The sequence below is a fragment of the Dicentrarchus labrax genome, unplaced genomic scaffold (genome assembly GCF_905237075.1).
Source record: "Dicentrarchus labrax unplaced genomic scaffold, dlabrax2021, whole genome shotgun sequence".
Lineage (NCBI taxonomy): Eukaryota > Metazoa > Chordata > Actinopteri > Moronidae > Dicentrarchus > Dicentrarchus labrax.
The window spans coordinates 6753049-6779365 of NW_026136709.1; the positions used below are offsets into that span (position 1 = coordinate 6753049).

Below are 26317 nucleotides of genomic sequence, written 5' to 3' on the forward strand. Positions count from 1 at the left end.
AGGAAATGTTTCCACCCAACAACAGAGGCTCAAAGTGACTTTTCAATCTGACATCTGTTTTGTTTTTGTTTTTTTTCTGCAAATGAATTGTTTGTCTTTTTTTTTTTTTTACATTCAAATGGATGAGAGTTGGTGAGGGTAAAGAAGGTGTTTTTAGGGGAAAATAACAGCATTTACAGGCAATAGAAGACCAATTTTTCTCATTTTTTAAGATGTCATTCTTCTCTTTATTCAATAGCGCACGCAAAAGCACAAACTAACAAAACTAACTAAGATTGTGTTTGATGAGGCCCTAACAAATGTGCATTTTTTTCCCTCACTGCACTGGCCTTGACTGTATCTAGCAGTACCATGGCGCCTCCTCCCAACACACACCTGACCTTCCACAGTGGAGGCTGGGGGAATAAAACAATAACCTCCAGCTAGGAAAGCCACAAATGCTTTCTGAAAGCCTCGACACTGCACTTTCACACAAAAATGCCAAAATGTCACATTCTTCAAACTTTGCGACTGCAACACACTGTCACAAGAGTTTGTGCCGACTGTGATGAAGGTCACCTGCAACCTCCAAGCAGGATTTTCAAAATAAAAGAAGACATATTATTTTTTTAATTAGGAGGCTAGTGTAATTATAAAGCTGGAAAACAGAATTTGACTCAGTATATCAAAGATGTATTTGTTGAGTGTGTGCGTATTGAACATTGTGCATCTTAGAGTAATCTCCCTTTGAGGACTTGTCAGTGAATTTAGAGCGGAGTTGGAATGAGAGGGAGTTTCTTTCAGATCCATAATCCTGCAAGAAAATGATAAATCCCAAATCTCGGTGGACAAACAAGGAGGGAGAGGAGAAGGATTCACGGACTTCAACAGCGGACTGTGTGGAGAGGAGAATTTATGTTTTTTCTGTCCGGAACACCACCACCCTGTTTCTTTTAGCCTGGAGTTGGTGGTGAGTTTGCAGCAGGGTGGCACGTAGTAAGCATGGAAACAGTCCGCCAGCAAGGATAACCATATTCAAGTCCCTCATCATGCTGCAAAACATCCGACCTGCTGAAGTGCCCTTGAGCAAGAATCCCTACCAGCCTGACCCCTGACCCCCACCCCCCCACCTCCCTGTGGAGGGCGGAAGAGAACACACTCCCCCTGCAGTGTGGAAAAAAAGTGCGAGGGAATAAGTCCTGAATGTAACAAACATTTAAAAAAGCAGCGGGTGAATAAGGGGTGTGAGTTGGTGGGTGTCGCCGGTGATGTCACACCTCCCAGACAGCCACGATTGGACCCTAATTAGAAAGCTCGGCAGCAAATAGATAGGCGTCCTGCATGATTGAATCCAAAGTGGCTGATGCCAAATATTCTGCAGAGGCGCGGAAAACTGTCGGAGAGGAGCGGAGCAGACGGGGCGCCGGTATCAGTGCTGCTGAGAGCTGCCACGCTGCGCTGCAAACGGTCTCTCCGTGAGCTGGAGGCGAGCTGGAGTTTCAGAGGTGATACAGGAACAGCAAGACGCGCTCCCCCCTGGTTTGGAGGGATAAAGAAAAAAGAAAAAAAGGAGGGAGAGCCGAAAATAAAGTCCGAGTCTACGTCAAAGCCGAGGACGCTGCGTTATCAGAGAGCAACGGAGGCTGAAGAGAGACAAGTACAAAGGAGAGTCGAGCCGCCGAGTCCAAGTTATTCCTGCGCCTCGCTCCAAAGGCTGCGCTGATGGCATCCGTACTTGGAAACAACAGCCGCGCGTCGGGGGCTCAGAGCGGCCAGGTCAAATGCAAGCTGAAGAGGAGACGGAGGAGGCGATCGAAGAGAAAAGGTACAACTTTACAGCACTTGTTTCCCTTCGTGTGTCTTCCCTTCGCAGCGCGGGCGGAGGTGGCGCGCACCTTGGCGGGGCGTCGGAGCGCACGGCGGCCCGGTCGACCTCGCGCTGCTCCAGCCTCCGCACGGCGCACTGTCCGCGGCCGCTTCCTGCAAATTCTCCCACAGTGGACACGGAGAAATGATTCCTGTTCGAGACGTGCCGTCCGCTCTCAGTGGCGCATTGTGTTCGCCTGGGAAAGTTTAGTTGCTGCTGCGTCTATTGTCCTCAAAAAGCCTGCGCTGTCTCTGACTCCCAGGAGGACAGCGAGGGGAATGAAAACGACCGATTCGCTTTAATAGAAGTTTTGAACGTGTCCATGTGCAGGAAAGCGGCTCGCCTTTCTTATTTAACACCGGATTCTTGATGCATCCGAACAGGTCTCGACGTTGTCAGCGCACCGCGTTGAACTTCCTCACTGCAAACAGCACGGATTTCCTCCATCATTTGAATCAGATTACTAAATCCGTTTCTGTTAGTGACTTCACATTTACACTAATAGGGTAAAGCGAGAGCAAGGCGCCACATGCACTCCAATAAAACTAAAAGATTTTTTAAGGAGAGCACTTAAATGTCACCGCTGTATGCAGTAGTACTAACACCCTCACATTCACTACTCCTGTTCCGAATAATTTCTCAGAGCTTGTTTCTTTTTCCGTTGTCTCTTTTTAAACTATTTTCTGCTTCATTAAAGGCTTAAACTTTAGTGCTCTGCTGTGCTTAATTCAACCATACTAAACACTAAAAAGTCTCAAGTTTGAGAAGCAGTTTTGGGCCTTCAACAGGGAGAGGAAAGGAGAAGAAAAATACCATTAGTGGTTCAGTCTTTTAGAATAATATTTAAATTCATGCCACTATTTTTATTTGTGTGTATTTTTGAATTAAAATTTCTCAAACTACTGCAGAGAGTAGACTTAATGAAAGAGTGTGTGTGACATCAGTGCGTTAAACCTTTAAGACATACTGTCTATTAATTCTACCAGTAATCAAAAAGGGAAAGCATGCTGATTTTCAGTGTCTTAATAACAAAGTAACATTTGCTCTTTTAGCCGTGCTGAAATAGATGCTGACCAGAGCTCATGCTAAGCAAATTCCCTGTGTGGTTTAATGCTCTGGAACCTGGAGGGAGATGTACACTTTTGCTGCCAATCACAGATACACATTTATACCTTTTTATGCTTTTACTGACTTTTTTTTTTTTAAATAATAATTTTCAGCACTTTGACTGATCACACATTTCCATCCCACCACCTCTCACTTGGAGAATTTGTGGTGGGTTTTTTAATTTTTTTATTTTGTCTATTTCAAAGTGGTCACAGTTTAATGTTGTTCACTGTTAAAATGAATCTGTGATTTTGGAGTAATTTTACACCAACTTATTTCACATTTTGCCTCACAGTGAAAAACATGGGAAAATGACATTTAAAAATAAAGATTAAGAAAGGAGTTGTTTGGATATGTCAGGGAAGCTGCAATACTTAAAAGCTTAACTGCCTCCTAGGAGATTCTCCCTGATTTAGTTTTCTTGATTATTTCCTGAGGTATTCTGGCTAATTAACAGTAAGTTACCCAAACTGAAGCATCACACACTATTTTCTCTGGCACAGGCCACAAACACAACCAGAAATATCTTTTTGTTTCCACTTTCACATTTTCTGCCTCCTCTGTAAGAAAGCAGAGAAGATCTAAATAAAACAGCAATAGCACATTTATTTTTATTTATTTATATGTATAACCGACGATAACACAACTGTTAGTGTTGTTTATGCTTGAAGATACTGCCTTGCCACCCCGTTGCATTGTGGAATATGGATGAACGCTCGGAGCGTGTTGACGTATCCGACTGCAATTGAATGCATAACGAGCTTTCATAAACACTTTGCACTTGTCATCAAACTACAAACAGACAACTGCACCTCATTTCCATAACCTCTTGATTTTTAATAGCCCAAGTAATTGAGACAAGGGAGACAATACATAAAATATAGTGCTGAGGCAAATGTATTTACATAATGGAAACGACAGAATTGGTTCCACAACATTAAGCATTGCATATGAGTACCACACAAACGCGTGCACATTAGCTGACAGGCCTTCGCAGTGTGTTTCCGAACGGCTAATTTATCAGCGCTGCTGATTCATTCTGATAACACGGGACATTAGGGGCCAGTTCAGGGACCGCTTGTAAATGAACTGTGTCTTTGGGAAGTGCTGATGGCCGCTGACTCCTCCAAAGCTGCAGGAGGTGGGCTCACTGTGCAGCAGCAGCTCAAACATTCAGTCAGATCTGGTATTTTCTGTTTGAGTGTGTTTCTCTCTGTGGTTGTGGGTTTTTTTCTCCCTCTCTCTCTCAGAAACACAGAATTTTTAAATGTGTCTTAAACTGTCAAAATAAGAGCACAGTTCAGATAGAAGGATTTATTTCCTACTTCAAACTTGACCAAAAAATTGCGCAAAGCCGGATTGAGCATTTTTTTTAAATTAATTTTTTTATCATTATTATCCTTCATCTCAAATGCCAACTGATCATCTTGAGATTCCACACAATTATTTTTATAGACCTTAAGGCAAAAAAAGTCACAGAGGGATTATTGCTTGACATTTGGGTCTTAATCCTTTGAAAAGTCTGCAGATTATTTGTAGATGGACTCACTAAAACTTATGTGTGTATTCAAAAGCTTGTAAGCAGATTCCACCCCACAACTTCTATTAATCCCCCCCCAAACTCTTCTTTGCAGTTGTTCATTTATGGGGCGCCTATAGAGTGCAAAACAAATAGCTTCAGACCGCAGATTAAAGATCAGAGATTAATTTGCTGACATTTCGTGTCACCCAAGCGCCAAATTCCTAGAAATCACACACACAGCTGTGTTTTTAGCTCCCAATGCTGCTCTTCACTCGCACTTCGCCAACCGCTGCCTCCTCGCATTCAGGTTACAGTGCTCCTGTCAGCTCGGCATTGTGCGGATGTGCCCCTCGCTCTGCATTTGTTTGCCCTCCCTTAAGCACTGTGTTTGTCCAGTGTCATCGCTCTTAGAAGAATTCATGGACACGCTGTGTGTCTGCCTCTTAATTAATCACAGCCTTGTGATTTATGGTTATGTCCCTCAGGGGTGTCAGTGCCACAAATAAAATTCTTTTTGGAGGTGTGTGACAGTCCGGTGATGTACAGGAACATCTGGGCGAGTATAGCTCGAGTCCACCGTCTGTAAAAGAATACCTGTCAATCATCAGTATAGCGTGACCTTTTTTCCTCTCTCCTACCTTAAACTGTGGCATATGTACAACGTATTCCTTGTCTTTTATCCACAATGTGTTTTTTTTATGAACAAAAATAAGCACAGCAGAGATTTATAGACCAACATTATTTTTTACAACCACACTTATCAACCTGTACTGTCAGCCTACAGTACAGTATATCAGCGTATCATCAAGAGTGCCGAGGGAGAAATGTGAAAAACACAGAGTGTAACATAATTTATGTAGCCATTACTGTTTACGCTCTCGCTCCTGGCGAGGTGGCGGCAGAGGGCTCGAGTGTGGGCTGACGGGATGGTGATGAAAGTTGAGGCAGGAGAGAGGGCAGGGCTGACTATGAGGGTCATCACCTTCTTACATCCGAGGCTCCCGTTGTAGAGAGAGGTGGGGGGCCACCGGCAGAGACGTTAGTGGCGCTGAGGAGGCGACCAGCGTCCAGCCCCTCTGTGCTCTCTAAGGGCTGCTCTGACACGCGGCTGAACAGAGGAGGGAAGAGCGAGAGGAAACTCTGATCGTACAGCTTCATCCGCTCTCCTGTTTAGGCTGAGGAGAGTGATGCAGTGAGGCGAGGGCAGAGGTCAGGATGGAGAGTGGAGCCCGAGGAAGGCAGAGCCTCCATTAGGATTTTGCTGTTTCTAAGAAATCCAAAATATGTAGGTTCAGCCAGATATGTTTCTGCATCCAAGAATTTTTAATTCCTGGTCGCTGCACAAAACGCTCAGTAATTGTCACTGTCGGATGAAAACCTTATATCTCCAAAATGTTATGTATTGCAATGGGCAACAAAAATAGCTTTGATTTAGTTTGATGATATACAGTTTTGATTCTATTAGACTATTTTTCAGCCTTTAAAGGGGCATGAAGTGTAAAGTGGATAAATTACAGCTGTGTTTTAAAATTACCTCACCTCTCCACCTCGCGATCTTTCAGGACATTTTGACTGTGCTCTGCAAATGACTTGATTTCCAAGTCATTTTTAATTTCTTTTGTTAAATAAAAAATATATACCCTGTTCCTATATAGTTAGGAAGAGGGTAGGCATGACATGCAAGAAAGTTCTCAGTCAGAATGGAATTGGATACATTGTGGTTATGACATCTTACATAAACCAGGAATGCTGCCCCTCTAAAAAAAAATGTTTTGAGCGGCAATTTGGTCTTTTGCAACTGACAAGTTGTACTAATTAATTTAATAATTTATTTATTTTTTTAGATATTTTGGGGCTTTTATTGCTTGTATTGATAGAGACCGCTGAAGAGTAATTGGGGGAGAGAGAGAGAGAGAGAGAGAGAGAGAGAGAGAGAGAGAGAGAGAGAGAGAGACGCAGCAGAGGGCCACAGGTCAGTGTTGAACCTATGGCCGCTGCAGCAAGGGTTCAGCATTAATACATGGGTGCCAGCTCTACCAGGTGAGCTACCAGGGTGACCCATGAGTCAAATGGCATTGCTGAAAATGGCATGCAGCCTTTTACAGTACATCTTTGCAGCTGAGTTTGTAATTGGAATTAAGTTACTTTAAAGTCCTTTTTTACTGTTTTGTCAACCTCCTCAAACTTAAATTACAAAACGTTTTAAACAATTACAGAATGACAGAAATAAACTGAACACAATTTTGTAAAATAGGCTTCTGTTACATACAGTACTACTTTCACATGGTGTCTGTTAGAGCCTGAACGATAGCATCAATAAACATAGTCAGGGATCTTCTCAGTGCCAGATAATACTGCACTGAGAGCTCATTGAAAAATAGTTACAATGGATACGCTCAAGGTATGGTATAAGCAGTCCAAGTACTGTGTGTAGAGTCAGTAGTGGAGTGCTGTTGTTCATTGTGGTGCGCTGTGATGTGTAGTTCAGATGAAAATGAGAAGTGGAAGAGGCTGATCTGTGTCTGCCTCTTATTTAATTCATTCTCGAGATTATATTTAATCTAACTTGTTTAGTTATCTCAGTGTTTTTCTTGTGGAAAAAAAAACAGTGCAACAGTTCCTGTAAACCTATATATATGCATTGTAACGGCACAATATATTCTCTCCAATGGCCCAGATTTACATTTGGAATCTGTTCCTAAATAAAATCCTTGTGCAGCAAGAAACAGACAGGAAGAGGACTTAAATAAATGCACATCATGCTCAGTCTTGCAAATTGTCCATGCCACCAATTTCCAAATGTAGGTTTATTCACAGCAGGTGGGGTGTGTGTATGTGTACGTGTGTGTGTTGTGGGAAGGTAGTAAAAGTAGTTACTGGTTCTGGTTTCTATGTTGGGACAGCCCAATGTCACGCAGCCTATGTGTCGTGGGAGGGAAAGAGAGATGTATTTCACAGATGTGAAGCTCTAGTTTTAGCCCTGAAACACTTCTGTCACATTTGTTTGTGTTTGTGCTGATAACCGCATTAAGAGCTGCGACAAAAACACCGCTGGCATTTATGAGGTTAATGAAGGTCAGTGCCGATGGAAACGGCGCGGCGCTCCTCTGTGTGCGCACGCATGGCTTTGTGAATTTACAGGCACTTCCTGATTAAGGGTAGCATCGGAGGAGTCTGCGGTTTAGGACACAGCGTCCTCTAACTGACTGAACGTTTAGCTGAGGGAAAAAAGGTTATTACTACTGACTGTGGTCTCTCGAGGACAGCTGATAAAATGACCAAGGAAAAGGAATAGCACAACTTTAGCACATTAGCATAATTAGTAATTATCTCGTAATAGTCCCTCTTGGCTTTTTTGGAGCTCGGCAGTGAGAAATTGTAGTTAAAGTTCAGGCACAGAAAACAAATTCCACGCCAGAATGTCTCAGTAGCACACACACATTGGCTGCTGAGAGGCGCCTCCGTCAGGTTGTGGAGAAAATGAATCACAAGTATCAAAAGCACAGATGCCGATTTAAAAAATTCAGAAGGTGACACTTAAGTTAATTAGTCTGTTGTTTGATGACTCCCACAGTTAGAGAGATAAGCGTATTACTCACATCACAAATAACTTGTTGCATTTGTTGCTATGACGACAGAACACCGATGATGTGTATGTGTGTTAATTTGTTTGCATGCATGTGTGAGCGTGTATTAGCATAGATTTGACTGCATGCGTGCGTGTGTGCGTGCGTGTGTGTGTGTGTGTGTATGTGTGTGTGTGTGTGTTTTCCCTGTGTGGGTATGTGTACAGTACGAGCCGGTGTGCTGCCGTTCGCAGCGAACTGTCAGTCCTCATAAACAGAGATGTTGCACAGCAAGTCAGCAGCATTATCGCTTCCTGTCAGTGTTTGTGTGTCTGCAGTCCACTAGACAACGCAACATGAGAGAGTTGACGGTGTAAAAGAGAGTGAAGCTGCCTAGTAGGGACTGTCAAGAGAGTTTGAGGTGGCGTCGGATGTGAGGAACAAAGTCAAGTCAAAGCGCAGCCCTTTCACTGCTGTTTGAACCGCAGCTCTAGAAATATTTGACTTTGTGTTATACATGTCCTGTCAGACGCCTAGTGAACGCATCACAACAGCTTTAACATGAAAAATATTCGATGTTTTTGGAGCAGCAAGTTGAACTGCTATGTGATCTCTTTATCCAGGTGTACCTTCTTGTTTATTTACAGTATACAGCAGCAATTCCCAACCTTTGTTTTGAAACAGGGCTGCATTGATTACTGAAATCCTTTGTTCTATAGAGAAAGTAGTTCCATCACAGTTTCGCAGAGCACAAGGTTATGTGTCTTCTTTTGTCTGACCAACAAAAGAAAAAAAATCAGTTTACAATAATGTAAGACAAGGAAAATGAGCAAATTCTCCCATTTTAGAGCCTGGATCAGTCAAATGTTTGGCAGTTTTATTGGAAAAGTGAAAATAATCAAAGGAATAGCTGCTGATTTATTTTCTGTTAATCACCAAAATGATTCATCGACCAATGCCCGACCAGCTTTACTTTGAAACACTGTCTTCTCCCGATCTCGTGTCACATGGTGCGTGTCTGTGCCGACAGCGGTTCAATCAAAGCTGTTGAAGTCAGGAGTTCATCAACAGAAAAGATACTATGTAAATCTATGCATTGAATGCATGAATATAATAACTCCTACTTCTTAAAATGATGTACATTTTACTGAATAGAGACTTGATGATAGATAATTCAGTTGAATCTTTACAACAGGCTTAACTTTGATTTTGAGTTTTTTAGGGAGAAACCAACTGTGAATAAAAATATACTGTAGATTAAATTATATTTTTACTGTAAAGATATTGAAAAAATAGATTTTGTTCAGCCACTATGTTTGCAGTCTTCCTCTCAGGCTGCATAAAGTCCCAACAGCCTCCACTAAGAAGGGCACTGCGTATGCAGCCAGAGAGTTGAAACCTGGGGCAAAAACGTCTGGCAAGCACTGCTTGCTGTTCCTCGTAAAGCTAATTGCTCGTAGATTTTTTTAAGGTGGTATGATTACTTTTTTTTTTAAGAAAGGTTTTGTTATAAAAATTGAGAAAAAAATTGAGAAAAATTGAGTGAGAGGGACGAGTTCACCTGTCCTTGATTGGCTCCAAATGTAAAATTAATAAAAGATTCTCCTTTTCAAGACATCATGACAGCCAGCTTCAAACAGAAACATAATGGTCCAGGGTAGGCTTTATCTACATATTTCAAATCAAACTCAGTGTAGCTGTTTTTACTCTTTTAGCATGTTGTCCGGACAAGCTTTCACATCTAATCTGAAGTCCTGCCAATAGCGTGGAAGCGCCCCACACATCATGGTGGCAAAACATTTCTCCAGTTTATGATCCTAATTAGCTCTAACTGTGCCATCATCCCTGAGTCATCATGCCTGGAGAGAGGCCAGATCATTTGACGGTCCGCAGTTTCACACTTTCTCCTCCCGCTCTTCTTCTCTTTTCCTCTCTCTTCTTCCATTTTCTCTCTCTCTCCCTCTCTGCCTTCCTGTGTCTCATTTTAGCAGCGCACACACTGTTATTGTTGTCCTCCGGCTTGCTTGTGCGTATTCACAGCACGGTAGCTGCTACTGTGAAAAGGGACATATTTCATAGGCAGGAAATAGCTAAAGAAGGTGTTAGAACTTGTGCACCAAAAAAAGCTTTTTGCTGTTTCACAAACTCAGGCCAAAATACAGAGTCAGCCATGAAACGTGTATAGCTGCCATTTGAGTACGTTTGAAAATTAACAGTCACACACACACACACACACACACACAAATGCCCTTTGAGAGCATTCGGTCAGCTGGCGGGCTCAGCACTGTTGACTCTCTGCGTCTTGAACCTCTGCACTAATGTCATGCTTCAGCCACATGACAGCACAACTACCTCGTCCGCTGTGCTGACATAGCAAAGTTAACACTGATACCCGGCCTCATATGGAATAATGAAATTGGATGAAGCAGCTTAACCGCGCGCCGTCCCTTCTCTCACCATCAGACTGGGTGCCTATTTGAGATAACGTTAATGAAGGGGACTTTAGCCAAGAATAGACACGTCTTATTGCCGGAGGGGGGCCGGGCGACGAGGAGGGGTGGGGCGCTAACAGCATTTATTTCCATTAATAAGATGGAGCGTTTTACAAGAGGGCCTCTCCTGAGGGCTCTCTCCGGAGGTCGGAGTGAATCCTACACCTTAACAACCTCCAAACGAGTTCATTTCACCAAGCGAGTGCGTGGAGACACACTGCAGCATGTCTTTTCTCAAAGAAACTTGTCCTAACCTTGACGTGGCTCCACACAACTTAGGCTGAAGTGGACACTCAATCACCATAATCACTGCTGTCCATTTTTGATAGATCTTTTTTAGGTCATTAATATGATTCTGAGCTTGAGAAGCTGGTACCTTTGCTGTGTTTGCACTGTAGTGTGTTTTTTCTTGAAGGACCATGTGAGGGATAGCATGGCTAGTATGTGTTAGCTTCCAGTTCTTCAGTGTAATTGGCCATTCACAAAGCCCCGCTTTAGTTACTGCTGTTTCACCTTCAAGGTTTCTGTTCTTGCACAGCCAAAATGTCCTCGAACCTAAACCACGAATCGACTGCCAGTGACTCCCAAAATGACATATATAAATATTGGAGAGTACCAAAGACCGGTGTACAGGATCTTTGTCTTACTGGACCTGTGTTGTCACATGGTTAATGTTGTGAAATCGAAGTTTGGTTAAATTTAGGCACCAGAACTGTAAGGCAACAAAACTACTTGGTTGGGTTTAGGAAAAACATCACGGTTGGATTAAAATAAGTACCTTATGTCCCATATGAAACCAAATTGTTACATAATATGCTTCCATCAGCTCAAAACTATCTTTGGCAGGAAGAAATGAGCATTACTGCGGTTATCGACACATTAAGTTGTACATTACATAACTTAAAATAAGTCAATCTTCCTCTTTTGCTCCCGTCATAAAGATTGAAAACTGCCATCTGCAGTGGACGGCAGTGTTAACTGCTGACTCATTTTCAAACAAGAAAGCTGTAAAAGGGTGTTAAATCTGCACTTGACAGCTGCAAAAATGATATTGTGCAAAAAGACGAAGAAGATGAAAAAATCAGCATCTTTACCAGTTTACAATCCATGTAGAAGGCGTGGAAATAAAGAAACAGAAAGTTTTTGTAAGTATAGAGCTTATTAGTCCTTGTAGGCCTATTAGAAGGAACAGTATGATTATTGCTGGCTAGCTTACCTACTTGGATACCGAGACAAAAGGCTTTCAGGATGAGGACTACTATGTTTGGTGAACGAAACACTATCTCAAATATTAAGTTTGGCTGGTGTGCAGAGCCGCTAACGTTTGCCTAAACTCTGATATAGTAACATACAGGACTGGTTCCAGAACATTACACAGCGGATGTGCAAGTGATCCCATAAAACATAGTTTGTTAATGTGTAGTTAATAGTTATTCCCTGACCTTAGAAGAAACCTCGGTTAGGTCACTACTGTAGGTAGTTAGCTCGTTAGCCAGATATGCTAACATTTAAAGCAGATAGAAAGTGTTTTTGAAGACACAATCCTCCAAACTCTTGCATGTGGAAGAATCCAAAGCTTGACTAACTATGATTGGCCAATCCCTATTTAGAGCATGGGTTAAGCAAACTGTCACCTGTGCTTTTATCTGTGTAGTAATAACCCTGTGATGATGCAATATACCCACAAAGGATTGCAACTTTATGTGATAAGTGGTTCGCGTTCTTGGCAACAGTGCATTATCTCTGTGCAGTAAAGAGGTCTGTGTCGTGGGCTCAGTTACTATGCCTGTATACAGAACGTGATATTTTCACCTCACTCTGTCTGCGGGGTCAAGAGCAATCTCCCACTTCTTCTTCACTATGTAAATATATCTGATGGTGGTTGATTCGTAGTGAATGGTAAATAAACATTTCATCCAGTGCACATTAGATCCATGTGGCTGATGGAACTGCTTAATGGCAGATTAGTGCATTGATAATGATGAGCGAACACATATGAGCTTCCTGGCTGCTTCATTATTCTGCTCACTCGCGAGCATTAAATAACAGTTTTTCCAACCCTCTTCGCCCTACAGTAAATCCTCTCTCATCCATCGATTCTAGCATCCTTTAGGGGCTCCTTCTAGGAGAGACCGACAGGGCTTATCTTGCAAATCCTTTAAAAGGTATTTAAAAAAAAAATCTTTGCCTGCATTAACTCTGTCTGATGTTGTGCGTATCACCACAGAGTCGGCCGGCAATGGGCGAGTTGGAGTTTTATATACCTCTGGGCCGATCTGCGTGATACATGAAGTCCTGTTTTCCAAGTTTCTTAACAGTCACACAGCATGGTGTTTATTTTTCCTCCTTGCTGCCCTGATTTTGATTTGTACAGCTTGAAGTGGTGGAGCGGAATAGATGTGTTTGCATTTTCCGAAAAACTGAGAGTTCCAATCACTCATCCATTCCCTTTGATAGCTCAGGGTGTATTTGGCTTTGCCCAGATAAGGCCTGAGTATACATTGAGTCGGATTCAGTTGAATTGTTTGTACACACATGGTGCTTTTGGCACTGGTCTGCTTGGATGGGCTTTGGCATGATGGAGAATTCCATCCCCAAGCCCCCCTCCCTCTCCTCCACCTCACTGACAATCCCACAGCGGTGCTTTGGGGCCGGAGTTTGTCGGTGAAGGGTGAAGGGTGCGTAGGACCTGAGGCTACGAATGTTGCCTTGCGTAAAGGACAAAAAGAGAGGATGTCTCTGGGCTCAAAGAGTCCCTGAAATGCTGGCACAGATGAACCTACATAACTGTGATTCCAAATTTAGACACAAGGTATATTGTGTAAGTCCCCATAAGAAGTACGTCTCTAGTAAAAACATCCCAGTTTTAGCTGCACCTCTGAAGAGGAGCAGTCTTATCAGCTGCTCAAACAATTTTGCTTTAATTCATCATGCACCTGTCAGTTTCACTGATTAATGATGTAAAATACAACAACACAACTTCAAATGTCACACATCTGCTAGCGATATAAAGATGAAATTATTTGGATATGAGCAGAAAATTTGCTGTATGAACAGCATCCAAATTTTTGTTGTAATAGTTGTCTTTAAACACGGAGGTGTGAAAAGTTTTGTGAAAGTTTCATATTGAGACATTAGAATGAGCTTCATCCTCAGTACCTTTTCATCAGATTTGTTGGGATAAAGTTTAACTGATGTGTTACTTTTACCTCATGATCCATTGCTGAAGCCTGCCACCTTTCACAGCCTGACAGTAGAAGGGGAAACCTGAAGCAAATGGCCAAGAAAGCTTCTCACATTTTTGTTAATAGTTTTATTTTTTAATCACAGTAACTCCAAAACTGTATATATATAACTGTCTATATACAAATATATATATATATATATATATATATATATATATATATATATATATATATTTGTATATAGACCTCCTCCCACTACATGCACAACCCCTGCTTAAACATTTTGCAATATGGCGCAATAAGCTATTACATATAGCATTGCAGATGATGATTATGCTGAAATAGATTGCAACAAGAGGATAACTTCAGGCCTTTGTTTATGAACTGCCGCATAGCATAATAGTGTATGTCTGTAACACGGAATTAAACGTATCATTAAGTTCAAATTAGGGTTAGTGCTTTCCAAAATACACATGATTTCCTAAATGTCCAGAAACAATAATTGAAATCAAACTAATCATCTGTTGTGTTTGCAGCACACCAGGGTTCCCCCACTAAAACAACAGCTCGGCTCTGAGTGAACTCAAACTGGTGCTGCAGTAAACTCAGTGTGGCCCGTTGGTTTGCAGCGGAAGGAAAGAGTGGCAACTGGGTTTAATGATAATAGCCCTGACGATAGCAATGATAATCCTCCTGCTATTCCTGCTGACTGCAGAGAGCCCGCGCTTTGTTCTCCGCTCCCCCTATTAGCGTGATGGAGGTTCATTTTAATTTGAAAGGACCATCAGTTGGATAAGGAGAGAAGTGCTCGCCCATGAACGTGTGCAGACTTGTGGGGAAGAGAAATCGAGCATGGAGAGAAAAACGTGTGCATGAAAGTGTGCAGGTACATTCATGTATACGCACACACACACACACACACACACACACACACACACACAGACACAGTCTGTGCTCTCAAACAAAGACACAACAATAGAGAAGTGCCCGCAAGTCAGTGTGGTGACCTCTCTGGGCTGCAGGTGCTATTATCTTCTTGGCACCTGTTCCAGGAGAGTTTCTTCTAACTGTCAGCCACAGCTGAGGCTTAAGATGGCAGACAAAGAAGACTTCAAATAGCACAGGCAGCCATTGGACACAGAGCCTTGTTGCTCTTAAGGTCTTATTTGTTTCAGGAAGGGGTGAGGTGTAACAGAGAAATTACATTTATTCAACTGTAAACATTAAACCCGATTGGATTGGATGCGGATAACCATGCGTATTCTTCTCTTCTCAAAAATACATTGAAAAATAATTTTACAAACATGCTATTCTATGATGCATCTTGTTCTTTGATCTACACTCTTAAAGCCAATCAAACATGTCATGAATCTGTTTCCTGTAGCATGCCAATTAGACAGCATCTCCTCTTTAGAAGGGAAATCACAACTTACCTGTAAGATGGAAAGGTGCTGAATCTGCTGAGAATTGTTGTAAGTGGAAAGTGTGTGTGTGTGTGTGTGTGTGTGTGTGTGTGTGTGTGTGTGTGTCTGTGTGTCTGTGTGTGTCTGTGTCTGTGAGTGAGTGTGAGGGTACATGGGAGTACATCTTCCCTGACATAAACTTCCCATCTAAAGCTCAAATGAACCGAGAGTCCTAATTTTTTGAATCACTTCCGAGCTGTTCTGTCTTGTAGTGTCTCTTCTTTTGCACCTTCATAGTTTTATCAAAGATCTGATATTACCCAGCAGGAGAAGTTGGTTAGCGGAGGTGGTGGGCAATGCCACCCTGCTATGTTTAATTAGTGGGAGGTGAACATCTGATGTAATTGATGATATTAATGATAAATTTTGCCTCAATTTAGTTACTAGATTGCTAGATTTGAAATCCTTGCAGGACGTTTGTGGCCTTTGCTGTCTATAGCGGCTGTGCTTGTTTTCCTCAAAGCTTTGGTGTCATGTGAAGTTAGGTAGTTATAATAGTTGAGTTTGAAACCTGTCAAAGTTCAGTGAATGGCAACCTTTGTATTGTCAAAGGAATCCATGATGTTTGTTTTAGTCGGTTTTACAGGATTTGGGTTCTGATAACTTCATCATGATTGCCTCATTCTCAGTTATGTACACAGCTACTGTAGGAAGATTTAATGTACTGCCCTGTGCGTACTGTGAAACTTAGTGTCCTCACTGAGACTAATATCTGTTCTCAGTTGACCCTGAATTTGTACTAGTTCCCTCTGGCACAGTTAGAGTTTGTGCAGTCCTAGCCTGGTGTTGAATGGGCAGACAGTGTAAACAAGGCTCAGCCCTGGCTCTCTCTGTGTGGGTAGTTTGTCATAGCTGTGACTTCAGGGCTATCTAAATAGCAGCAAGCGGCTGCGTTCATCATCACATTCATCCTTACCAGGGTGAGAGATGGATGCCCTACCAGTCCACCAGGTCATGAGTTATCACCCACCAGGGGCTGCTGGTTCATACAAAGGTCAAAGGACTATTTGTCTTCCGGCAAGTATGCCTGTCTGTTGAAGCCCTCTGCTGCGCACTCACACACACACACACACACACACACACACACACACACTCATAGCCATAATCATTTACCTGAGGACTTCCAGCATGTACTTACTTTATTTTAAATGTCCTATTATGCAATGTTCACACATCTTGTAGTTGTGTGTTGATGTTTTGTGGCATTTAAAGGTATGATATGTAATTTCTAAAAATGACTAGACCTATGTTATATATTTGAGTTGTGTACTTACATTATGTTTCCAACAATCTTCTTCTAACTTCTGGGGTAATGTGGGATACGAGTTAGGTAGGAAGTTGGGAAACATGATTAACGTGAATGAAACTTAAATACATACATAATACGAGATTTTAAAGACTCTTATTCCCCTTTCTTGCTGAGAATTAGATGTTTGGTAAAATAAGGCTACCACCACCAGCAGCCATTTAGCTTAGCTTAGCATAAATGCAAGAAACAGGAGGAAAAGACTAGATAAGATTTAAGGAAGTTACTGCTCCTAGCCAGGACCCTAACCCAAGCTTGGCACTTAGGCTATTCTCTTTATAAAACTGCAACTTGATGTTTTTAAAGGTTTTTGTAGGCAGATTTTATTACTTTTAGACAGTATCCCCCAGTTTGAAGCCTTCATGCTAAGCTAAGCTCAGCGGCTAGCTGTAGGTGTGTGTGTATATATATATAGTTTCGCAGCCACCATAGTTTCTCCTACATTCTTGGAACAGGAGAGTGAGGCGAGGGGGGTTACACTGCTATATGCCTCTGAATCCTACACACTGGACCTTTTTAAGCAAATCCATTCCATGATGGTTCTATTAAGCTGCTGTATTCCTTATTGTGTATTATCAATAATATATGCAGGTGATGTAACTGTGTCATCATAATATCAATCCTGTATCAGCAAAGGAAAGATAAATATGCCATTTCAACCATACCATAATATGTTAACTATCAATAGCACATTCGTTTGTGTGACATTGTGAAAAGAGTGCATAGCTGTAATATGTAATTAGGAGGACAATAATGTGTTTTATTTTTTCCACCACTGTTGTTACGAAGTGATTTACAATCATAAGCTGAATGCAGTAATGAAAATATGAACTCCAACAAAAATGAGCAAAACATTAACACATAAACAGATTAGCTTTTACCGTCACTCACAGACCTCCTGGCTGTGAGTTGGAGCACTGTTATGTAATGAGTCAGAGGGCATATGGATTGGCTCTTTGTTAAAACCAGAGAATGCATTATCATTAGTCTGACTACAGTAAGAGCCAGCCAACCCTGAATGGTGAATAGATTCATTGTCTTTCATTTCCACTCATTAGACTCCTATAATGAAGACTGGTTTGCTCCTAGCTAGAATTTACCTTCTTAACAGGAGACACTTTACTCAGCTTCTAACATCACCTGTTCAGATAAGATAAAATAACATGAAACTTTAATGATCCCTGTGGTGTGGGGAAATTGGAATGTTGCGGCTGCAGCTTGTAATAATCGGTAGACTGAAGAAAAATAGGATTATCAAATGAGTAAAGCAGAGTGGGGAGTATTAAATGAGGCCAGATGATACATTTGAGTATTAAACATGTTAAATAAGCACGGATAAATAAAATTACAACACACTGTTAATTATTGTGTTATCATGTTAAGCAACAACTGCTGAGACACAAACTAAAATAAATATCCTGTGTCTACAGTGATAAGATTTGGCAATAAAATAAAGTACATGATACATTAAAGAAGTCAATTAAGCTACCGAACAATTTGGTTTTAATTTATTTTCTGCATATGAAAACAATTAATGCATTAATTATAACTCACTGTGATGTAGTTTTAAACAGAGTTCTTATTAGTGTCTTTATCCTTAACTCCTATAAAGCATTGATACTAGGTATATAAACATCATAGTTGTAATCAAATATATTTGGTATTCTTTTATTACAGTTTTAAACTTGTTTGTGAGTGATTTGTACATGTGTATTAAAGTTAGGAACTATACCTAAAGGTCTTCAAACATTCATATTCATACATTTATTTTAAAAATACAGTCCCTTTTTCAGGATGATAAATGATTAACAATTATGTTGCACTGATACCTATAAATAGTGAATATACTATGAGGAATACACTTGCATCACAAAATGTTTCCATCATAATGCATGGAGTTCTGTACAATATGCACATTCATGCTCAGCAGATTGAAACAACATATATTGTTTACTGTCTAACCACATACTTCAGACTAGTAATCTATAGAGAAATTTGTGTTTTGTAGCCATTTATCACTATGATTAGAGCATAGTGTACTTTAGTCACCTTTACATGAGAACAACTATAATTACTATTTCAGTTGTTTATATATATGCATATTTAAATTAAAGAACAGCCTTTGTACATGTTTATTGGATTCAGTTTATAACAAACATCAAACATTTTGGAGCACATATGGTGTCGTGCATTTATCAGGATAGAATAAGAAATCACTGCAGCAGGATTTTAAGTAGTTATGTGTGTGTTCCTAGTAGTCCTAGGAACTAAACTGAAATAATCAGACTTTTTTGTTGCCATGTTCTCTCTCCACCGTTCATTAAAACAGCTCCAGCTTCCAGGCTGAAGTCCTCCACACACCTGCTTGTCGTCGACCGGCTTTTTTTGCCAAGATGGTAATCTGATCCTTATTGGCTGCGCACTTGGCCAAACTGCAGCGATGCCCATTATCGTGCTCTAAGCAGGTGCTGAGACGTATCGCTCCTTGATCACAATGCAGATTTGCGCCGGGCGCACGTCGAGCAATCCATTTTTCAATTTGGTCTCCTGCCTGAGATAAATTAACAGATGTCGATTGATTTTCCTTCCTGTGCAACTGTGAGCCTTGTTTACACCTGACAGCCAGGGCGTTATACCTGAGTGGCTGTTTGAGACGAACGCACGTTATAATTAGCGTTTTTTTAATTAGACTGACAATTGGCATGAGACTTAGTAGGCAGTTACTTTGACATGTTTTACTTTTCTTACCTCTTTGTTAAGCTAATCGACAGATTGCTTTGTGAAACACGAGGTTTTGCTGATGGAAGGCAGAGCTATAAGGCCTGTGTCATAACCACATTTACACACATGTTCCCCATTGCTTTATTATATATCTTCAATTAAAGAACATCACTTTTCTTCACTGTATGCCTTAATCACACTAACAACAGCACAGCAAAGACTTTATTGTCACACATCATCCCCTGGAGCCTCAGACTCAACTTGACGCGATCGCAGGGCCTCCAAGCGTTTTCACAGCCATCTATGTTCACCAGCTGGTTATTATTGCTAAAAATACGCTTATAAAACTGGTGTAGCCTGGCACCATCACACCCTAATGACGGGAGTCAAGTGGCGCGCGGCAGATATGCCCTCACATGCGCGCTGTCACAAGCTATTTAATTGAACTTGAGAAAATGGGAGCCGGCGTTGTTTTGCTGTAAGCCCCCCGTCCACCTCAGCACACACACACACACACACACACACACACCCCTTCTCCCCCTGCAAGTCGTTATGCACTAATATGCCATCTTTATTGCCATCATCTCAGTGATCATGATAGTTTTCACATAGTGATGATCTGATATCATCTCCCCTTATGTTCCCTAGCTTGTCAAGCTATATGCTCTGTGATATAGGGAATGCCTACAGAAGGATTAAAGAGGTGTACTGTTTTACTTTTTGAAAACAAACTTTAACCTGAAAACTTGGTTTCAAATCTTAGATATTTCTCTGTAGGATTAGGTATTGTTTATATATAAACAGTGTAATAGTAACTGACTGGATAATTGCCAGATCACATTAGTGACCTGGCAGGCAAGCTACCACACAGCCATCATCAGATTTAATTCAAATGTCGCTTAACTCTCATTGGTGCAGGGAAATACATGACATTGCCTTTTCCAAGTGAGCACCGCCCCTTTTAAACAGGTGAGAAAAGCAAGCCTTTTTCTTATCAAGGCTAGTGGCATGGCTCCAGGGATGGCAGTGTCGGTCAGTCGGCCCACCACTTTTTGTTCAACTGAAATATCTCAACAACTATTGAATGGATTGTCATAAAATTTTGGATTGACATTCACTGTACCCAGAGGATGCATCTTAAAAAACTTTTAGTGATCACCTGACTTTTCCTCTAGTGCCACCAAGAGGTAAAAAATGTTACATACCTGTAAAATATCCCAACATTTGCTTTAATACTCTGAGTTTAGGTATAAAATTCACTATCAAGGGGGTAAAGGCTGAATCGTTGTACCCCTAATTAGCGTTGTCATTTTTGGCCATATTTTTGCTGCAGTTTTAGACCACATTTCCCATAAACCCTATCACTCTCAGCCCTGTCTTTAACTGAATGTGCCCCTGTAGTAATTGCCATTGTCAGAAAATGTAGCTTCCTTTAAATCTTAAGGACAGCTCCTCCTTTCTGTTTTGTGCTACGTAGCAATATAACATTTTACCTGCCAAATCCTACCAGTATCTGAAAGTGCTTGTTTGCCGGCAGTAGTTATTATGATCCATGATAGTATTAATGATAATAATTCTGATATCATTTACTTGAGATGCTAAATATACCTCCTTTAATCAAGGTCCATGGAGGGTTTACAAACGTAAGACATTTCCAAAGCTGCACCTGCTGATCAACACTGCTTCCTGCTTTAGGTCTTAATAACACTGTATTCCCATAGGGAATATGTTCCATTCCACGTCCTCCAGAAGGGAGGTCAGAGGTCACTGCCGGCTACAGAACAACAGCTCCAGTCCTGGTAGCGATTCAGTGTCTTGTTCAAGGACGGTTGCCAACACAGAGGGGAGCTTGAATTTCTCTGCTCTTTAGCAGACCAGCCAGAAAGCCCACAAATGTCCCATAAAGCAAAGCCATTGTTTTGATAATCCCACCTGCCTTTCAAGTGGTTAGCCATCCATGTCTGTGAGCATGTAGCCTGCACCACCTTTGGGTACCTGGGTGTGCTGCCTCCGTGTCGAGGGCTCCTGCAAAGGAGCACAAAAAGAGTCCAGAGAGCGTCTACCGGGAGGCAGGAGGAAAGTGGAGCAGTGTTGGGTCGCACATGGTGATGGTGTGTGGGGTGGGGGGTGTGGGGTGAGACTGGATGATAGATGGAAAATGAGGGTGAATCCCAAGGAACTGTGTGTGTCCATGTTCATACATAGAAGACAGAGAGACAGAGGAGAGGAAATGAGTGCACGGCAGTCTATGCATGCTTCTACGAGTGTTTGATAGTCGGGACAGCTGCCAGGGCAGGTGTCCCACAACTCAGAGGTCAGAGGCAGGTGTGGCACCCGAGCAACCTGAGGGTAAATTCAGCAAATGCATGCAAACGATCCAGTGCAGGTGCAAGGGAAAGGTGGAAGGAGGAGGGTGGATGATTGAGCAGAGGAAGAGAAGAGGGGTTAAGCACTGGGGTGACGAGCTCTCCCAGTTTAGAGAGCGACAGTTTGATGGATGAAGACGAGGGCCGGAGGAGAGGAACTGAAGGGAAGGAAAAGAGTCGGGCAACATTGCATTGATTGAGTGCACAGGAGTCTCAAAGGCCAACGAATAGTCTTTTGTTTTGTTTTTAAGGCAGCACGGATGTGGCTTGCTTTCAGTGTGCTCACCTTTTCACTGTCCATGAAGACAGCAGTCATAATAGGAAGGAAGAGCGTCTGCAGCCTATGTACTTCTCAAGGTCCATTGAGTGCAATTACACAGAACAATAGAGACAGCATGGTGCTAGCTGACTGTGCTAAACACTGCTCCTCTCTGACACAAGAGGAGGCAGAGTGGCTGAGCCGGATCAAGACGCGAAACCTCTACCAGCTCCTTTTGTTCTTCCCTGTTGTCTCTCTCATACAAGTCCGCGCTGCGGCCAGGAAATGAGGAGGATGGTGGGATTATGTTTGGCTGATTTGACGCCAATTGCTGGTTTCGGCGGAGCGTCAGATGAGAGAGGAGGAGGGGATGTCAAAGGGATGTGAGTGTCAGTGTTTATTAAAGGGTCGGGAGGGCGATGGAGGGAGAAGACTAAAGCTTCTCCTTGCTGGGTCTCAGCTTGAACATGACGGACACAATCTACCACACACAAGCTCTGCCTGGCTGGTGGTTGGGCGTCAGAGTGGGTGTTCTGGGTCTTTGGTGATGCCTGTGGTGCCCTTGTGAAAGTCTGCTGTTGTGACAGGGTGTCTAAATTAACACTTAGGCACCGCTGTAACTGCTGTACATGCTGGAATAAAGAAACAGAACAAAAAAGTGGCATCTGGTACAATTATACTACAGGGGGATGCTGTCTTGTTTTGAGGACCTGCTAACACAGTTTTATCTTCTTTTCACTTTTTGATTGAGGAAAATCCCCTCACTCACATGGTGATATGCATACCTGTTATCATGGTTACCAAATTATCTAGCATAAGTATATGTGCGGCTTATACAGATTAGAGTTTACGATTAGCAGATGAATTTTACAATAGTTAGGGTTAACACCTATCTCACACAGAGTTTTATTATTTTACACAAGCTTAAACAAACCAAACTAAATGAGTAAATGCACCAGCTTGTTGGAACCAAAGCAAACTGTTTAATTACAAGTGTCCTCATGCTTAATGCCAAATTTATTGATCACGGTGCCTTATATTCCCTCTCTGACTTGTCCAAGAAACATGTCAGACAGTCTTTTACCACCTACATGAATCCTAAGGTGATAAGGCAGAAGGGGCCAGAGATTCCTGTATTAGGAATGTCAACTCCAAAATGTCACAGAGCATGTTGAAGACATTGTCAAACTAGGCAAGGGAAGATTTAAAAGGTTTGACGTGGTAGTCTTTCTGTCAGGACCTCTTGAGGCATCCAGGTCAGAAAATAGGTTGTCTTCCATCCATCACAAACTACACTAGATAAAAGGACACATTGTCATGCCAGATATTCATATTCATTTGTAAGACCCCATGTCTGTTGGGTCAGGCAATTATCAAAGTGATATTGTGTAGTCAGATCCTGGCATCATGTAAAATATTACACTTAATCTAATATTCTGTGGTTGATGCCAACCTCTAACCTCCCTGGTGAAACCCTCCCCAGGCATCAAAAAGGAATCACTGTCTTCATTATAATTTAAGGCACAATACAGTCATGCCCTCGAGTACAGACTTGACACTTGCCCTTCTGCCATTATCTAAGTAAGCTGTTATATCAGTAAACACCTTGCTGTTCATGTCAGGTGTGTGCTCCACTTCCTAAAGAGAGGGTATGTCTGCTCTTTGTAACATCACAAAGCGCTGTCTGCAGCATATGCTGTATTTTTAATTCAACAAGGGCGTTTTGGAAGGCTTGTAGCATGCCATACGCTAGCAGCTCGAAGTGGCGCTCCCCTGACGCTGACAGAGAAATCAAACGTAAAATGGAGCACCAGAGCGAGCAAGCAAGCGGCGATACAGAACAGATGTTCACAGGAATGTTGACTTTGTTTGGCCCTTATCTTTGACGCTGCCATCCTCCGGTAAAGTGAGTGACGGAAGAGGAGAGAATAAAGAGAGAGGGAGGAGGAGATGAGTAAAAGGAAACAACGAGGAGGAAAAGGAAAAGTGGCGCTGTTGGTAGAACTAAGTGGAAGTGTTGGCAGGCGGGGTGTTCGATGGCAGGAAAGTGGGACAGCCACACAGCTGTGTTTTGGCGTCGAGGGACCCCCGAGATTGGTGTCACTGTATTTCATTGTCAGGGAGAAGAAAGGGAGAGAAACACTAGAGACGTTGTGATGTACAGAGCGAGAGGATTGGGGTGAGGCAGAAAAAACATGAAAGTAAAAAAGAGAGACAGACCCTAGAGCAGCTGCTCCTATATTACCTGATGGTGTAAAAGAGGGAAATAAAAAGGACCTCTTGCTGGAAATTGGGGGCAGGTAAACAGGCACAGGAGAACTGATGCCTGGTTCAATTGCAGGGTGACCTGGTGAGTGCGCCCTGTCATTTAGACTGGAAGAGAGGAAAACAACATTTCCCATGATTCAGCTGCAACAGTGTGTAAGGCAATGCTGACATCTGACAGTTTTGCTTGCCACTCCACAATAAATAGCCCTTTTGAGTTATGTAACATTGGCTGTGATCCGGAAGAATTTACGGTCAGCCATTATTTCATCCTTACAAGGTGATAAATAGGGTGATAAATTCCTGTGGCTGAAGTCACTGTGGGGTCAGGTTCTTTTCATGTTAGCTATTTCATGTTTATTTTGCTCAGAGTCTGTCAAGGTGGAAGGTCTGAGTAATGTCCCTGAAGTCAGATGGTGAGGATAGCAAGGGAGAGTGCAACAACTCAGGTCATTGCTTCGACAAAGCAGACTCTCCTTGCAGCCATTGCAGGAAAATCTTACCTTTTGCTCTCTTTGTCGTATGGTGTTTTTCCATTGGAAAGAAAACACCCGCTACAGATCGATGTCTTATCACTCAAACTGCCGCTAAAAGTAGCAGATAGAGAGAGTAAATGTGGGCACCATTGTGGCCGTGATTGCTTGCCGCAGCACTTGTGGCGGTATAGTCGAAGAGACTCTAAGAGACTCGGACAGAGTGAATGATGGCAGGCCTGATTCACACCACCACCCTCTCTGTGCGCGGATAGCTGAGGTGAAGACAGATAAACTAGACCCAAGAGGCAGGGGGAAAGCCTCTTCAGCCTCTTCAGATCTCATCCCTGAATGTTTCATTTTAAATCGTCACCCTCGTTTAGGACCCTACAGTAGGATCGCCTGCAAGGCGCTTTTACAGCCGAGCCTGCTTAATTGCTGCTTAAGTTCCTCAAAGATAAAAAGTCCCTCTGTCATCGAATAAAAAAGAAAAGTCGGCAGAAAAAAAGCAAAACAACAACAGATGAATATGGAAAAACAGCCCACCCCTTCTTTTTTCCCTTTGGTTTGTAGCACACTGCTGGTAAACAGCGCGTGAACAAGCGGGCTGCAATTTTGAACGCAGCTTTATTTTCCACCGTTTATTTAAGCCCAAAATGGGTCCTGATGGAGTCATCAGCCCCCACTCGCCAGCTAATGGTTTAATTATGTCCATCTGGAGGAGGCTGGGAATGGGAAGCTCGCCTTACTCTCCAGTCATTCCTCTGGTAATTTGTCTTCCCCCGCGCCCACTGACTGGCGCACTGATGGCGCAGAGACGCGGCGAAGCATTCTGGTGGTGGATCAGCCTCCTGCCTCCCACCCAAAACGCCCACCCTTCCTCACTTCTAATACTTCTTCTGTCTCTGTGGTGCACAGTGAGATGGCTCAAGCTGTGTTATGCTATGTGATCCCTGACCTGAGATAAGCCAAGCTGGGTTTCCGAAAAGCAAGTTAGCACTCTGACGATCGCTTATGTGAATTGAGATAAAATCCTCTTTAACTTAGCCATGGAGATTCCAAGGCTTAAATGTGATTATTGCTATCTATTGCATAATAAAGTAATAATCCCCAACATTTCCGTATTGCATGAACCTTTTAATACTCTCTATCCCCAGCTAATGCAACATAACAGTGATCCAACCTTTTGAGAATTTAAAAATTTGCTGTTTATGAGAACACTATCAAATGGGACTTAACCAAGAATAGTGGTTGATTGTGAACAGGGCCGTAGTGGTTATCGCAGCTAATCTATCGTGGTCCTCAACTGATGGATAGATGGACCTATCAGTGTCCATATCAAAAAACAATTTCAGATCAAAAACAATCTGTATATTTGTTTTGATCAGTGATTAAAGTATAGCAGAATAAGAAAAACTGTTGTGGGATTAGTTCTTTAAAGGAATAGTTCAGCATTTTGTGGAATATCATTATGTTATTGCAGTTTTCAGTTTTTATCTCATTTGTCACAGGATGCAATGTTCCAATGGGGCACAAAATGAAATAGAATTTTTTTTTTTTCTAATAGGTGTGCATAAATGAGTAAATGCCGTTAACGTGCTTGTACACTCCACAACAGGCCTGATAGGGAATCAGCTGAAGAAGAACTTGGTAGTTCTAAGCAGAAATAGCCACCATGGCTGAAAGAGAGTCTGCCTTTTATCAACAGTAAATCCAATTAATTGGCACTTCAAAGACAAGTGCCTG

General features: G+C 42.2%; 1 protein-coding gene across 2 annotated transcripts in view; it reads left to right on the forward strand.

The window, feature by feature from the left end:
- Nucleotides 1-1471: 1471 nt before the first annotated feature.
- Nucleotides 1472-26317, forward strand: part of adarb2 (adenosine deaminase RNA specific B2 (inactive)) — a 174842-nt gene continuing 149996 nt past the window's right edge. For both annotated transcript variants that reach the window (XM_051411111.1, XM_051411113.1), the window contains exon 1: nt 1472-1804. In XM_051411111.1, the coding sequence (XP_051267071.1) occupies nt 1702-1804 (103 nt within the window). In that variant the 5' untranslated portion in view covers nt 1472-1701. The remainder of the gene's footprint in view (nt 1805-26317) is intronic.